At 38.5% G+C, this 15,844-nt stretch overlaps 3 protein-coding genes across 3 annotated transcripts; 2 read left to right on the top strand and 1 right to left on the bottom strand.

Moving 5' to 3' along the window:
* The first annotated feature begins 6,728 nt into the window (after positions 1 to 6,728).
* LOC133721033 (cyclin-dependent protein kinase inhibitor SMR11) lies at positions 6,729 to 8,646 on the top strand. Its single transcript, XM_062147540.1, has 3 exons — positions 6,729 to 6,855; positions 6,955 to 7,030; positions 7,507 to 8,646. The coding sequence occupies exon 3, from the start codon at positions 7,534 to 7,536 to the stop codon at positions 8,221 to 8,223; it is 690 nt and encodes a 229-aa protein (XP_062003524.1). The 5' UTR covers positions 6,729 to 6,855; positions 6,955 to 7,030; positions 7,507 to 7,533; the 3' UTR covers positions 8,224 to 8,646.
* Positions 8,647 to 10,117: 1,471 nt separating this feature from the next.
* Positions 10,118 to 10,726, bottom strand: LOC133722747 (uncharacterized). Its single transcript, XM_062149617.1, has one exon. It carries the CDS (start codon positions 10,724 to 10,726, stop codon positions 10,118 to 10,120), a length of 609 nt encoding a protein of 202 aa, XP_062005601.1.
* Positions 10,727 to 11,677: 951 nt separating this feature from the next.
* Positions 11,678 to 15,324, top strand: LOC133722746 (uncharacterized). Its single transcript, XM_062149616.1, has 3 exons — positions 11,678 to 12,376; positions 13,730 to 14,819; positions 15,176 to 15,324. Exons 2-3 carry the CDS (start codon positions 13,847 to 13,849, stop codon positions 15,322 to 15,324), a joined length of 1,122 nt encoding a protein of 373 aa, XP_062005600.1. The 5' UTR covers positions 11,678 to 12,376; positions 13,730 to 13,846.
* Positions 15,325 to 15,844: the final 520 nt, after the last annotated feature.

The raw sequence follows: 15,844 nt of genomic DNA, 5'->3' as shown, positions 1-15,844 counted from the left end.
ACCCAGGCAGACGGAGGCCCAAGTACGCCAAAGCCCATCTCCTCCACCTTCCCTCACCAGACCTGCCTGCACCGAGCCACCCAGAGAAACAGCCTCCGGTCACTAGTCCGGCGGCCGACCCTGGTCCTCCACCATTGCCGGAAGCTTCTGGACCCGACCAGAATCAAACATCGGCCGTCCCCCAGCTAAGTTGCAGCCGAGAACCCGAATCCCCGGCTAGATCTGATCGGACTCCGTCGCCTCTGAAGTGGAGAAACCTCACTGCCTAGAGAGATCCGTTGCAGCCGTGACACAGACACTGTCGAGCCCCCGATCACCGCCTTATCACAACACCCTCAGCCTCCAACACCTTAGCACTACCGTGACCAGAGCCTAACTCTACTTAGATTGATCACTGTCGCCGTCGAAGAAAGATGCCGCCCTATTTCGTTGAACCACCGTTGCCTGGTCTGGGTAACACCACCGCCACTACACGAACCCTAGGTTTTGCCCGTCGAGGTCGCTCCGCCAAACTCAGAGGCCTCCTTTCATTTGGCTTTATCCTCCTTTAATTATTCTCTTTTTCGTTTAATATATCACACATTACTTTTCTTTTCTTTTTTCTATCGAGATCACACAATATACTTAAAGGTTTTCTAGGCTTAGAGACTAATACATGCCGGGAGGTTCCTCACCCTTGACCATCAAGAATAGATTGAGATTTAGTTTCAATCAGTGTCGGCGGGATTCGAACCCGAATGTGGAGGTTTCACACTTGGAGGCTCTTACCAACTTTTCCACCTGTTATAGTTATATCACGCATTACTTAATTATGGGAGATTTCTTGAAGAATAAGAAAACAAGAGATGCAAAATACAAGATGGTAATAGAAAAACCCAAAGTTTGATTGTGCAAAGTCTAATTTTAGACGTGCACAAGCAAAAAAAAATTATGTCCAGAAGTTAGATCTTGAGTGATAAGAAAAAATTAGGTGTAGTAAAATAACGACCGGTTTTCGTTTAATTTGCACCTATCTTAAATGACAAAACAACATACTAAAGTTAACACTGTTGGTTGGTCCTTAGGATGGTCTACAATGTTTTAGTGCAATAATTCTAACCTAGTAGGTTGGAATAAGTAAATGTTTGTGTTGCGATCAGGCTAGAATTGTTCATCAAACCAACATGCATATGAGCATTTCATGCTAACGTTTAGAAAATTTCTACCTTCTCTCTAGAAATTTTCTCCAACACAGCCATTATTTTGAGAGTCTCCCTACCCCAACCCCCCACACCATCACCAACCCGTCCACCCCTTCCATCTCCTTCATCCCTTGCACACATCCTCTATTCTCAAGACTCATTTTCTTGTTCCTTTCTCTTCTTCATCTACCTCACCTATCTACTCCTCTACCTTAGCAAACCATACTGCCCTCATGGGCTTCTCATTGATGAGAATAACTCTCATCCTCTCTACCCTCGATCACCACATCTCCACCTCTTCCATTCTCTACACATGCAATCCAATTATGCTCTCTTGTCACCATATTTCTTCTTCTATAATTCAGATCTACCGTTGAGAGTGTCTATATCCTCTTGGATGGAATTGGTCACTATTGTTTCCGGATTTGCTTCGTTCTCCACCACCTTTAAATAAACTTACGCCAGTTGGCGGATTTTTCGTTCCACAAAAGCGAGTGGCTTGATTGCTCTCGCTATCACACTCTGCTAAGTTACTTGGTGTTTCTTGGACGTTCTTGAGCCTTATGTGTGTCCCAACCGGTGTAGAAGGAGGCAATATGGTGCTATGGCGGCTATTTCTCTTCAAGCAAGGATATGGAAGTAGCGGCAGTAGGGTTCTAAGCATGGAGACGTTTTTCTCTTGGTGGCTGATAGCTATTTCTCTAGGGTTTTTTAATTTCAATTATGGGTTCCCAACTTATTTTTGGGCTGAGTCTCTTAGAGGCTTTTGTTATCTTTTGCTGGGCCTATGTGCCTTATTTGTTGAGCCTATGTGCCTCTATTTTCTGGGGTATTTTGTACCTCTTGTATTGTGGTGGATCATTTAGGTCATCTAATACAAACTTTACCTTTCCGACCAAAAAAAAAAAAAAAAATGTGAGTCTATGCCATTTTCGGCTCCAAAACTGGAGTGAATATGTCAGTCATCAAATGTTGCTAAAATTAAGTAATTATTAAGTAGTCTTAGAGCATGTTTAGCAATGCTAGTAATTTTTTAGACAAATTTTAGCTAAAATAGTTAAAAAGTCATTTTAGCTAGCCACTTTGAAAATACGTCTGCATCAGTTTTCTTTATTTTAGATATTTTTGAATTTATAGTATATATTGAATGAAAAAAAAAGTTTAAATGGATTTATAAATTACATAAAATAATTTAATAGAAATATTTTAAATTAATAAAAATAATAGAGAATCTCATCTCACATTGAATTGAGAGGGGGGAGTGGTTTAATTAATTGAATTGAAACAGTTGGGTGGGGTTACTATGCTATGGGCTTCAGCAGAAAGATAGACCCAGAGCCAGGAAGGTGCAGAAGAACAGATGGTAAAAATGGAGGTGTTCAAAGGAAGTATATTCAGATTCTAAGTACTATGAAAGACATATGCACAGAGGCATAAACCGTTCAAGAAAGTATCCCCAATCAAAACTACATATCCATCGAAACTACGAGATTAAATCTCATTACCCATCAAAACTTAGTAAACTATAAAGGCTCTCCAAATAAAACTACAGATCCATCAAAAACTAGAAGAATAAATCTCATTACCCATCAAAACTCTGTAATTGCTTTACTAAATAGGGAAAATGGTACGTACGGTACCCGAGCTTTTCCTCGTTATAACTTTTGGTACCTGAACTTCAAAAAATATCACTACAGTACCTGAGGTTCTTTGCCCGACCGAGGATTGGTACATATGGTCGTTATCTCCGTTACGGAACGTCCCAGCTGGCAATTTTGATCATAAAATGACAAGTTTACCCTTTATTCTTTTTTTATTTTATTTTTTCCTTAAAAAAAAAATTTGTGAACGTTTTTTCCTCACTTTTTTTTTTTTGGTCTGGTTAATTCTCAAATTAGAATAATAATGAATATAATAACAAAGAAAACTCCAGTAGCCAAGAATCATGCTTCATTTCTATCTCTTTTTTATTTTGCATGAGCAGCTTTTGCCGGCGAACGAGAATGCCGTTGGGAGGATCCCCTGGTGAACTGACCATACCTCAAACCCACGGGGACTATTACACTGACACAAACTCATCCATAAGACCAGAAACACAAGCCACAATAAAAGTCAAAAGTAACTGAACAACAGATTAATACTGGAAATAAGATACATCAACACCCTGCAAAATAGCATCCCAGAGCTGGGTTGCTGTTGCTGCTTCTTCTAGTTCTAGTTACACTGGGGCCAACACGAAGACGGGATATTAAGAACTCATCCTCTGCCTATACGTTTTTTCCTCAGTTCTTCTACTTCCTTAGTTCCTCTGGTTTATTTTTTCTTTCCTAAAAATCTATAGAGAACTAGCTCATTGATAGAATCAACCCCCAAGAGGAAAAGAAATATTTCACCGGAGGCTGAAATCCAAGATGCAGATCAAAGATCCAAGATGTAGATGCAGATCAAAGATCCAAGATGCAGATCAAAAAGTTCACCTTAGTTCTCTCTCTCTCTCTCTCTCTGTTCTTCTTTCTTCCTCTTTCCAGATCAAAGATCTAAGATGCAATTTTGAGAAACAAAAACAACCCAGAACTGAAATCATTCATAACCCAGAAACCAAAACACACCACCACATTTCTATTAAATCAATACACAGAAACAAAAGTAATCCTCGTTCCAATTTCATAAAATTTCCAGAAAATCAAATCTAAAAGTCTTTGAATTTTTGTTCTATCTCTCTGCATATGATCATCGTGAGATGCTGCTTTGCTTGGAGTCGAATCATCTGAATCCTTACATATGCCGACAGAAATCCCATTCTCCTTTTTCTTCTCCGGCTCTTCCTCATAGGACGACATCATAAACCGGCAAACCGGGCAAATCCCAGGAACCTTCAACCACTTCTCAATACAATCGCCATGAAGCTATGCAAGTTATTCCTTGACGACTTGACACAGACCCCTTGATGGCACTTCCGATCTCCTCTCCGATGTAACAACCAGAAGACCAAAAGGAGTGGCATGTTGGGAAGGCCCTCCTAGATACAAGACACACTTTCACGGCCTCCACTCATCGCCCTGCCCAGACCAGAGAACCCCAAATTGGGTTCTGCATCACAAGTTCCATCAAATCATTTTAACCCAAGTCTGGTTTCGGTGAAGGTCCTAAAGGAAGAAGAAGATAACGATTTATTATTATTATTATTATTATTATTGCAGAGAAAGAGAAAATATATAGTAAAAAAAAAAGAGATTTAGACATGAAGGAACGAAAATACCCTTCAAAAATTGCCAGCTGGCAAGTTCCGTAACGGAGGTAACGGCCATATGTACCAATCCTCGGTCGGGCAAAGAACCTCAAGTACCGTAGTGATATTTTTTGAAGTTTAGATACCAAAAGTTATAAGGAAGAAAAGTTCGGGTACCGTGCGGACCATTTTCCCTACTAAATATCATATCCCCAATCTTCATTAAGTTCACCTAGTCAATCAAGAAACAGGGTCTGATCTAATCCCTGATTTTCATTGCAATCTGAATCTCCGATCAAATCCCAGACTTTCCGGTGCGACTTTAGTCTCTGATGACACTAGGCAACCTCACTCTCCGATCTAATTTCCAACAAGGTAAGAATAAATTGAGGGACAAGAAAGATTGAAGGCATGGCATGGATGGCTTTGGTCTAGGTAGAACGAAACTACGAAAGTGAGAAAAGAAGGAAAGAGGGAGAGAGAAACAATAAAAAAAGAAAATGACAATGACTTAAGGTTGTTAAATTTAACAGATGAAACAAGAAATGTCTTCCACTGTAGAATTGAAGGATGGGTTGGAGAGGCATTGAACTGTCATTTATATATGTTGGAGCTCCACGATAGATTTTGACACCACAGTTGGAGATGCTCTTAGAATACTACATGTTTAAGCTTGCACCAATAAGGTGCACACGGTCAGCAACAATAAAAAAAGGCAAATTGGATTAATGATCAACAACAAAGTAAAGCCACGTGGCTCAATCATTTGTTCATATCACTTGTTACGTGGTACTATAGAACTATCTAATAACCAGTCTCATATCCGTGTGATACAGTGTAATAAATGAAAAAAAAAAAAGTGATCGTTTCCTTTTCACCCACTATTCCAATATATATATATTTTTTTTATCAAGACTATTCCAATTTTTTCATATCTATATTTTTCCGCTTTCTGTTATTTTATTATAATAACCATTTAGATCATTTATCATGACTTTTTATGGTTTTTGTCTGAAGGGTACTAAAGACATACCATAATTTGATGAAGTTTTTTACACCAAATTTCAAGCCTTCATTTATAGTAGTGGAGAAAAACAAAAGGAGACAGCAAAATCCTTAATTTTGATACTCATATTAGTTTTAAATGTGCAAAAGTCAAGATTTTAACTGCTAAAGTTTAATCTTGAGGACCAACTGTTTTCATATGCAAAATTACAAATTGAAGCATTGAAGATTGGTATGATCGAGATTGTCTGCAATGTTTTGGTGCAAAACTTTTAGTCAACTAAATTAGATTTATCACCTAAAATATATATTTTTGATGTTCTAAACAATAAATATTTATTTTTCTAAACAGATTTGGATAGATGAGTCTCCTGTGATTATCCGAGATGTACTCTACGAGGATTTATGTACTAAGGCTAGAGGTCAAGGTTTTATGTCTCCCTCTATGCACTCTTATAATCTTAATATAATAAGTCAGGCGTGGGGATGAGCCTCCCAGTTTAGCTGGATTTCAAACCTTAAAAAAAAATAAAAAATAAAAAAAGAAACAGATTTGGATTCCAAAATTTTGGCATTTAATTTTACTTTTGATGTTGATGGGCTAGGCAATAAGAAGCCGTAATTTTACTTTTGATGTTGAGGCCATTAACAAAGGGGAGGGGAAGATTTAAAACAACAGCCCAAAGAGAAGGTTGAGGTTGATTAAGCAGGCAGAAGCAGCATGTTATTTAGTGTACACATATCTGAAGCCCAAGCCCAAGCCCCAGAACTTCAATTGTATAATCATCTAGATAAGAACAAACTAAATGGTATCCAAGATAAGGTCTAATAATCTAATTTTGGTAAGATTAATCGCCAGCAAGAACTACAAATCATGGCCTTTGTGCATATGGATCACATTTAATCTAGAAACAATCCTCATATGGAAAATGCTTAAAACTTTTACCATACACGAATGATATTCGATATTGGCGGGTAAAATATGGAGGGAAACAAGTTTTGGAGGGAATTAGTTCTCCCGCCATATTTTCCCACCAAAATCGATGACGTTCACATATGGTAAATTCTTATATGTTCCAACTCAAATTCTCATGTTACATCTTTGCACGTACATAATGAGTGATGAGCAGGATAGCATAGAGAACAGAATCTCAATCAATACATGACATATTATAAGAAAGAAATTAAACGAAAAATAGCAAAACATGAATTTTGCTCGAAATTTGGCTAATGTTCTGTTATTTATTATTCATTTATTTTGGTTTATTAAAATTAGGGGAGTGACTCGAGTGAGTTGCCTAGGTAGTGGGCCCGGAATCCGGATCTTGATTGGTCGAGGTGGTATAAATAAGTTATTTGTTTTTGTCTTTTGGTTCAATGGAGGTGTGAAAGTTGCAGAGAGCACACGAGGGCCGGAGCAAACTGGAAAGCAAGTACACAGTGAGTTCTGCGCTGTTTGGTTTTCTAGTTCAACAAGAACCCAACTTTCACTTTCAGATTTCACAGTTAACAAACGCGTTTTTTTGTACCTTTTTGCAGTTTTAAGTCTTCAGCTTTGGCTGCTTCGATTGCTTGGACTGTTCTTGTTCTTCTGCAACTCTGCTTTCTCACTCGGGTAATTCGTTTTTCTCTGTTTCAGCTCTTCATTCATATATGTTCAGAAATGGAGATGCGTGGTGGGCCAAGAATCGGGCTTTGTGGCTGTGGGAATTTTCTTTCTCATTTATATTTCAGATTGATTTTTCCTTATTCATGAATTCTTATTTATTGTTCCATTTCTAGGTTTATTTTTTCTTTCTATGCCATTTGGCTAAGAAAAATCTTAAATATTTATGTGGGTTTAATTCAAAGGTTGAATCTTTTATTGTAATTTTGGATTCAATATATGGATTTTATCTTCAGGGCTATGGCTTCTCTGTTTGGGTTTCTTTCATTCATTACTTCTATGTTTACCTTTATCCCCAAATTTTAATGTAAGTTGAACTAATTAACATGGGTGTTATCTGGATTGTATTTCTGTTTTGAATTTAGATAAGAGAATGATTTTGCTGCCAAATTTCAATGTTACTGATAAAAAGTTTCAATTTTTAGCTGCTGTGATAACCCTTTATTGAATTGATGGGTTCTGGAGGTTGTACCAATGATATTTTGGAATTCGAAGAACAATCTCCAAAATCTTGTGAAAATTTGGACAAGGCTAAGGTTGGGGAGCCGCAAAAGGATGGTGCTGAGCCACAAGCTGAATTAGGGCCTATTACTCCTGAAGCTGACCGAGAGAATGGGGAATCCCAACCAACATTTTTGAAGAAACCCCCAGTTTTAACTGTCAAGTCCAATAGAGATGGGGATGACCCTTTTGGTCTTTCTGATGATAGCAGCGGCAGCCCCAGGACACCTGAGGATGGAGTTTTTGATCCCTTTGCCCCTGGTCCGGAGAAGCTGGCAATGGCGCCTATGTGTAAGAAGTTTGTCAGCAAGTCGAGGAGTGTGGTTGCTCGTCAGCTGAGTTTTGATTCTCCGGTACAAATTTCAGAAGATGAGATTTCTACCAATGGTGTGGAGTCCCTTTCGGACGAAGAAATATTTGAAGCTGTGTATGAAAATTTATTGGAAGCTATTGTATCTGATCTGACTCTCAGTGTTCTTGGTGAACGTGCAAGGAAGGATTGGGACTGTGGTGATGACTGTACAACACCTCCTGGAACTCGGCTAACTGGAATTGCTGAAACCTGTCCCGGTGCTCCCTTGAGGCCCTCTGGGAAATCAAGGAAGATTGATTTGGGCTTAATCAGAAAGCTCGAATTTTAATTGACTCATGTGGTTACATCTGAAGTACTGGTACTTCCTTCCTACAGCTGCATCTTTTGCTAATCTCTCTCTCTCTCTCTCTCTCTCTCTCTCTCTCTCTCTCTCTCTCTGCCCCTCTCTCTGACCAAGATCATACAGTAGTGCTAGCATTGTATAGTAGTTGATGAAATTATTGTGCTTCAACTAAGAAAAGTAGGCATCATTTAAATTTCAGCATTGGCAGCTACTCTAGCGCTTGTATCTCTTCTCAAGAATAATATTTATAATTGGTTGCTGCCAGTATTGATGTTGTTGGTTTCTCCATGTTTTTCTTAGAGTTTGACATCCTGGAGCAACTAGCAAGTTTTTTCAGATGAAATGGAAACCGATTAGTTAATTTCAAGAGTAGTGGATGATATCAAATTGATTTGCGAATTTATTTTCCTTCTGCTTTTCTGATTTCAATAGTGAAAATGACTGTAGTTTATGTTCAGCACCGGCAATTCTTTTGAGTGTGTGCTCGTATTGTTTTGATGTATGGTTTGAATATGTTCGTATCTAAACCTCAGAATTATGTGGATTATGGTAGTGAAACTGAAATGTAGAAGCTGATTGCTTTCAATCCTTTCATCACGCTGCCTTTCTGGTTTATAAGAAAATACACAACTCTTGCATAAACTTCTCGGGTTGTGAGTAAAAATGTTTGTGGGTGTTGATGAGTTCAGTGAGGTCTGTCACATGTTGTCATGTACCTTGTGATATAAACGAAAGGAAAAATACTCTGGAGAAGAAGAAATGAAAGTAAAGATTTTGTGTGCCACCCAAAAAACTTCCCTCACCATCATTACCCAAGTGGTAGCTAGCTGCTAGATAGTAAAATGAAGAAGAGGAATGGTTCACTAGGTAAGAAGAAAGATAGGTCTGATCTGATCTTGAGTGCCAAATGGTAGTCGTGAAAATAATCTGGGTGGTTGATGGATGGGTAGATTAAGACTTATGATTGGCAAACAATTGATCAACTACTTAGTCACCCATGCAATCCTCTCCAAAAGATTTTCCTCAGAAAAGCATATTTTTGTCAAGATTTTGTGAGGCTTGCTTACATGCAGTTACATTGCTAGATTACTGGTATACTTGAAAGGAAACGGAAACCAATTAGTTAACTTTTCCTTGAGCTTTTGCACTATGTTAAGGAATGAAATAGATCAATATGTTTCCCGATTTCAATCTTCATCCTCACAGTTTGAATGTGTATATTCGTGAAGATTTGGCAACATGGTTTGATTTAATACTGAACATCAAACCAGAATGCAGAAGCTGATTGATATTCCACCTCAGTTTCTGGTTTATAAGTCGGTACACAACTCATGCATAAGGTTCTCAGGTTGTGAGCAAAAACTTCACGGGTGTTTAATGAGTTTGTTGGATAGTGAGGTCTGTCACATGTTGTTTATGCCTAGTGATATCACATATATGCATGCTTACAAGCACAACGGATTGTATAAAGCTAATTAGGTACTTGAAGACAAATCAAGACGACATATAATAAGAACAATAACTTCTTCTTGTTGGACTTTGTATTCCAACTTCCATCTATTTTCTATTCTTTCCATGGATCAAACTCTGTTTTGCTTTACTTTCATCTACAGAAAACAAAGAACAATAAACAGAAAGGCTTCAAAAAATCTATCACAGCTCTATGTTATGATCAAAAACCCATCACTGAAAATCCAAAGCCATAGTGAAAGTTTGCTCCTTTCCCTTGAAATTTTTTTCCTCTGTAGCTCAAGTAAACAAATTTCATCTTCTTCTTGAAGCCCATGTGCAAACCCAGAAAGCAAATTACTATGCACATTCTCATTCAATTCCCCGAGAACCAAGCAATGTTTAGCTTCCAATGAAACTCAATCTCTTCTCATAAGTTGGTCTTGCTTTTGCAGACTTGACTCTTGACCTTCAAGTTGGGAAACCCAATAGTCAATTGGCATTCAGATTCAGCAACAGCATGCTTCTTGATAAACCCCAAGAACGTAATCCTCCCTGGAATGCTTGACTTTGTTTCGATAACAAATTCACCACTCAATGCATCAGTGACCAAATTGCTCATCTGTGACGCCAGCCGATCCGCCTGCATAGTCAGCCTCGCCGGCAGCGTACCATTACCCCTCGCCGGAATATCGCCGGGGTAAAGATCAGCATCTCCAACCTGAACTCCTCGATACGACAGTAAACTCTTGCCTGTCCCATGCTTGAAGCTAGCGTGGTTCCGATTCTCTATTAGGATTACAAGATCAACGGTGATGTTGAGCTCGATCTTGACCGCCGGGAATGAGAGACGTTGAGCCACGCCGTCGACGCTGGAGGAGACGACCGAGGTTCTCGGCTGTTTGGCTTTGAAAACGGTCAAGGCAAGTATGAGGCAGATAATGAAGACTAGAAGAATCAAAAACAGGAAAACTCCGATTGCGATGAGACACGGGCGCTTTCGCTTGTTGGGTTTGTTGTCTGTGCCAGTTTCTGTCATGGTTGATCGATCAATGTTTGAAACCTGAGAAAGAGGTTAAAGAAAGTGAGGGAGGAAGAGTGAGTTTTCTAAGGTCTAGAATAGAAGATGGACAACAACGTTCAATACTTCAAATAGAAACAAGGTTTTCTAGGTGGTTGGGGGATTATATGGTGGTTTATTGCGCAATTAAATGGCCAGCTAACCTGATTTCTAAACTGACAACTACGTTAGGTTTGCTATTTTTTCCAGCCAGAAAACCGATTTCTTATTATGGGGGTTTTGTCACACACTCACACGGTCATATCCACATGAAGAGTTCTACAGAATCAGGAACAGATATTTTTTTATGTTTTGAGCAAATTTCTGAAACGAATACTCAACTCCGGCGCATCCTCCGTGACGGAGACTAATTTAGTTCAATGGAGACTAATTTAGTTCAATGATATTTCTCTCTAAAAAAATAAATTAGAATTATTATTAATGGGGTGATTAAAGAATTTTAAGGCGAGCATAAAGGGAAAGGAGTAAAGAGTGGTTGTGCCCCATGTCGATGTGCCAATGCATGAAGGGAGCAGCAAATGCATGGCATGCGTGTTGCAGTATGGGGTTGGCACAAAGCAAAGTAGAAGAGTATTGTGGGGTTTTAGTATTTTGTTCTATTGGGACTTTGGGAGGAGGAAAGCATGTGAGGCCAGATTTACGGTTCACACTTCACAGTCTTTGATAGAAAGAGACACACGGACACCGTCGCATAATGACTTCCCAACACGGCTTTGACTCTCAAAGAGACAAAAGAGGTGATTCTGGACGACACGGCTCTGCATTTTTTGCCTCTATTTTTTTTTTTAAGGTAATTTTTTGAACACTTTATAATGAATTATTTTATATGAAAAACATCAATTCATCAACACCTTAGTTTTCCTTGAAGAAATTATTCTGACATTCAAGCGTTTAAGAAGCATTATGCATCAGTACCCATGAACAATAGAGCAACATACACAGAGATGTTGAACACTCGATGATTTTTCAAAAATTTGAGTGGAGGTGAGAACCTTCATTGGAATAGATGAAGATAACAACAGTACCATCGAATCGAAGCTTGTGGACATCACCGGACCAGTGTTAACTAATGGCAGTATACTCATCCTGCAGCCTACAACCATTGCAAAAATCTAATTATGACTGTCTTTATGAAATTATGTGCTGTAGTAGGACAATTTTTGAGATATGCACACATTAATAAGTCAAATTAGTCTAGTTTTATTACATGATAATGTTCTTAATATTTGCCACATGTACGGGACTTACCTAGTCCCCTGTCGCATCTGATTATTTCTCCTCTCTCTCTCTCTCTCTCTCTCTCTCTCTCTCTCCCCATCCGAATTCCAAAGACTCCAAACAAACCAAGAACCCGAGACTAACTTGAATGCAACTGAAAAGAAAAGACAAAAAGAAACAGCAAATGGTTCGATGAGTATAGCAAAAAGAAAATTTACTGAATTTATTTTGGATGTTACTCTGGACACCTTTCTCGATGATGATACTGATGGAGGATCCATTCTATGAACAGGGAAATCCTACCCAATTGGTGATTATGCGGCCAACAATAAGTGGGAGATTTTGCACAGGGCAGCACCATGGAACCTGTAAGAACTGAAGCTAATTTGGGTAAGAACTCCCACCCAGTTTTAGATGCTAATTTCGATTAACCATTCTTTGCTCAAACAGAAACACTTAAAACTAGTTATGATTTGCTGCTTACTAGACCTGTGATTTAACTTGGGACCGACCCGATGTTGTTTACCTGCCCGGGGAACATGGTATAGGATAGATATTGATTCTTCATGCCCAAGAGCAAATTGCCAATACGGCATTGTTTGTTGATCAATTTTCTTTGAAAAAATAAAAGAAAACAATTTTCTTCAGAAAAGTAAATGGTGATCTAATGGTCTGTACTTTTGAGAGAATGCTGGAGAGTTACGGCTATTAACATTATGGCTAAATCAGTCTGTGTGGTTTGTCCAAGGCAAATAGAGAACTGTCTCATAGCGGTCAATATAGAATGTAGGTTTCAATGCTGTCTTGACAGCACTGTAAACATAGAATGTAGCTTCATGTCTCACCCACAGCAATTCCTCAGGTTCTAGTAGTTGATATAGCAACGCTGTTGCCCATTTATTTTGTTGTATATTTTTTTTTCCATGACCATTTTGATCCCATAAGAAGCACCCAATTTCCAAAAGTTCTTGCAAATATAAACAGTAACTTCATATTTTGGTAAACAGGCTTGGATTATATCACATATACATTAGAATGCTTTGCTTCATATTACAAATTCAAATCTTTTTCATTGAATGCATTGGAAACAAAAACATTCCACAATCCTAATCTGAAGTGAACTCTTGGTTTTCTTAGTCCAAAAGTGAATTACTTGGCCTTTACATTCCTTTAGACTTTAGATTTCCAATTCCAATTGTAAAAAGGAGGGTTGTGAGGACTTTACACTGCTTTAGGCTTTAGGTTTCCAATTCTAAGAGACTTGGCATATAAAAAGGAGGGCACCAAAGATGTGGAATGCACATATTATCTGGTTTAGAAGAAATCTGAAACTTGGGCTTTTTTTGTTCTTCTTTCTTTTTGCTGATATTTGAGAATAAGATTACTTTTATTATTATTACTACTACTATTATAATAATTATTATTCAGTAGTTACTGATTCTTACATTTGTTTTATCAGTCATTCTGTTCACTAGGAAATTTAGAGATGTCAAGGGCCAACAGAATGAGGCTGAACAGCTGCCACAGTGCAAAGCTCATGTTACTAAACCTACGTACCCCTTCCTATCGTGATCAAAATCCTTTCGAGACTGCCCTCTGAATTAGTCTGTTGCATTCGGTGCATGTCTAAGGACTTGTTAAGAATGGTTGATGACCTCTATTTTGGTGCATTGCACAATCGCCACCAATGCTGTTGCTCAAGTACCTCAACTTATGTCTTTTGCTGCGTTCTTTCCCTCTGAGCGTGGTGGAGTGATAGCAGACTTGCAACCAGTCAAATTTGACGAGAGTGCCTTGACAACAAGAGGAAAATATGCAATTAATGTCTCCACATCACGCCGGGCCGATTGCCCAACGTACATGGTAGATTTTGTTTTCTACAACTTGATTTGCTTCAGAAATAGAAATAATCGTGGACAAGGAGTTTGCTTCTTAATCGATCTTTGTAGGAGAGAAGTTCTAAGGCTCCCTAAGAATGATATTACCAAGGATTCAAAGTCTCCAGTATTCTGTGACTGGTATGGTATGGGGTTTGATAGTGTTACCAATACTCTCAAGATTCTTCGTGTTACTAAAGTTAATGCAGCAGACTGCATGGTAGCTCAAGTTCTTGTACTTGGCAAAAGCTCATGGCGACAAATATCCTCAGCTCCTCTTTGCTATCTGTCTGTTATTTGTAATTTATTTTCCCCGAAGAATGCATGTGCATATGGAGACATGCATTGGTTGCGTGGTGATGCCATGGTAAAGGAAAGTGAAGCTATAATTTCTTTTGACTTCAAGAAAGAAGAGTTTTGTTGGACGCCTCACCCCAAGTTACGAAGCTCAAAGGAGTACACTTGCTTGTACATGCACTTGCACTTGCTTACTCTTAAAGGATCTTTGGCCCTAGTGGATACTTCATCTTCAGAAGGTATGACTACAAATATTGACATATGGCTGATGAAAGATTATAAAAGAAAAGAGTGGACGAGAGATTATAGCATAAGTATCGAAATGTTTGATTTGCGTAAGGAGTTTGGAAGGTTGACAGATGTTACTTGTGATGAATGGGAGCATGGTATATTTTTCAAAAACTTTCAGAATATGCCTGCATTCTTTTTAGATCTAAGATCTGCTCTCATGAATCCAGTAAGATGTGAGAGTGGGATCCGTACCAAAATCTTGAGCTACACACGGAGCTTTATATCCTTAAAAGATTATGACATTTTGGTTGAAGCTGAACGTGGCACTGGAAGTCTTAAAAGTTATGTTAATTTGATGGAAGAAGAAGCACAAGGATTTAGCTTATGTGAGAGGCACGTGCTGCGCGGAGTTTCTTTAATCCAAGAAGGTAACAATGACATAGCACACCAAGATTCAGTCTAGTCTTCACCAAAGATAATTTCTTTATTCTCCTCCTGTTTGTTGTTATGAACTGGTGATTTTTATTGGTACGTGATACTTTATTAATTGTATTTTGTTTATCAGTTGTTGAATTTCTTGAAATAAAAAAGCAACACTATCTTTTATTTTACTTGTGACTTTGAATCTGGGCATGAACTATTGTAACTTGCAAGACGAATAATCTGAAATCTATCCATTCACCAAACTGTTCAATGAGTACAATGACGGGTCGTAGGGTTGAGTTCACGAACAGCACATAGCAAAGGAAATTCTCAGTTTTTTTTTTTTTTTTTTTGGTTACAGGAAACTCTCGGTTCTTTGTTATTAAATATAAATCAATGGTCAACTTTGCTTCCCCTCTCGGACAACATAGGATTTTCTACGGAAGGGCAAGAGAAGATACTGGCCATCACATTGTTGGCATGCGTACTCGACTCCCGACTGTTTTATAGAAGGAATTTGCTTTCATTTGATGAGTTTGGGGTATCCTCGCAACTGTGACCATATTCGTGATCTGGGAAACCCTATGATCTATCATGCTTGCAACTTAGTCTGATTCTTTATCGATCAATATGTCTACAATTCTTGTTATCAAGTTTATCGTTGGAAGTGAAATTATCAGACTGCCAATAGTACGTGCGTCAGCGTGACCTTGTCTTAATAAGAGCAAGTGCACCCGTAGTCAAGAAATGTCAAAGCGTCGACCAGTCAAGTTACTGTTCACTGCCACTGGACAAGGGTTTCTTACCCGTTTTTTTTCTTGACCAGTCATGTAATACCCCGAAAAATCCAAATTAAATTCCGTGGATTTTTAGAAATGATTTCACGATAATAGGAGCGAGTACGAAGCTTGGAAAAGTTGTGGAATTAGTTCGAACGATTTTATTTCGAAAACGAACGTTATTTAGGGGCTCGCGAAAGTTGTCTTTTTATACGTTCAAAATTTGGGAAAACTTCCTTCATGGAAGTTGT

Source organism: Rosa rugosa, chromosome 7, assembly GCF_958449725.1.
Source record: "Rosa rugosa chromosome 7, drRosRugo1.1, whole genome shotgun sequence".
Classification (NCBI taxonomy): domain Eukaryota; kingdom Viridiplantae; phylum Streptophyta; class Magnoliopsida; order Rosales; family Rosaceae; genus Rosa; species Rosa rugosa.
This window is presented reverse-complemented; position numbering and strand designations above follow the sequence as displayed.

Coding starts and splice junctions, on each gene's coding strand:
- LOC133721033 (XM_062147540.1), top strand. CDS start 7,534: ATGGGTTCTGGAGGTTGTACCAATGATATTTTGGAATTCGAAGAACAA.
- LOC133722747 (XM_062149617.1), bottom strand. CDS start 10,726: ATGACAGAAACTGGCACAGACAACAAACCCAACAAGCGAAAGCGCCCG.
- LOC133722746 (XM_062149616.1), top strand. CDS start 13,847: ATGGTAGATTTTGTTTTCTACAACTTGATTTGCTTCAGAAATAGAAAT. Junction 14,820..15,175: donor AGTTTCTTTAATCCAAGAAG/GTAACAATGACA, acceptor TTTTGGTTACAG/GAAACTCTCGGTTCTTTGTT.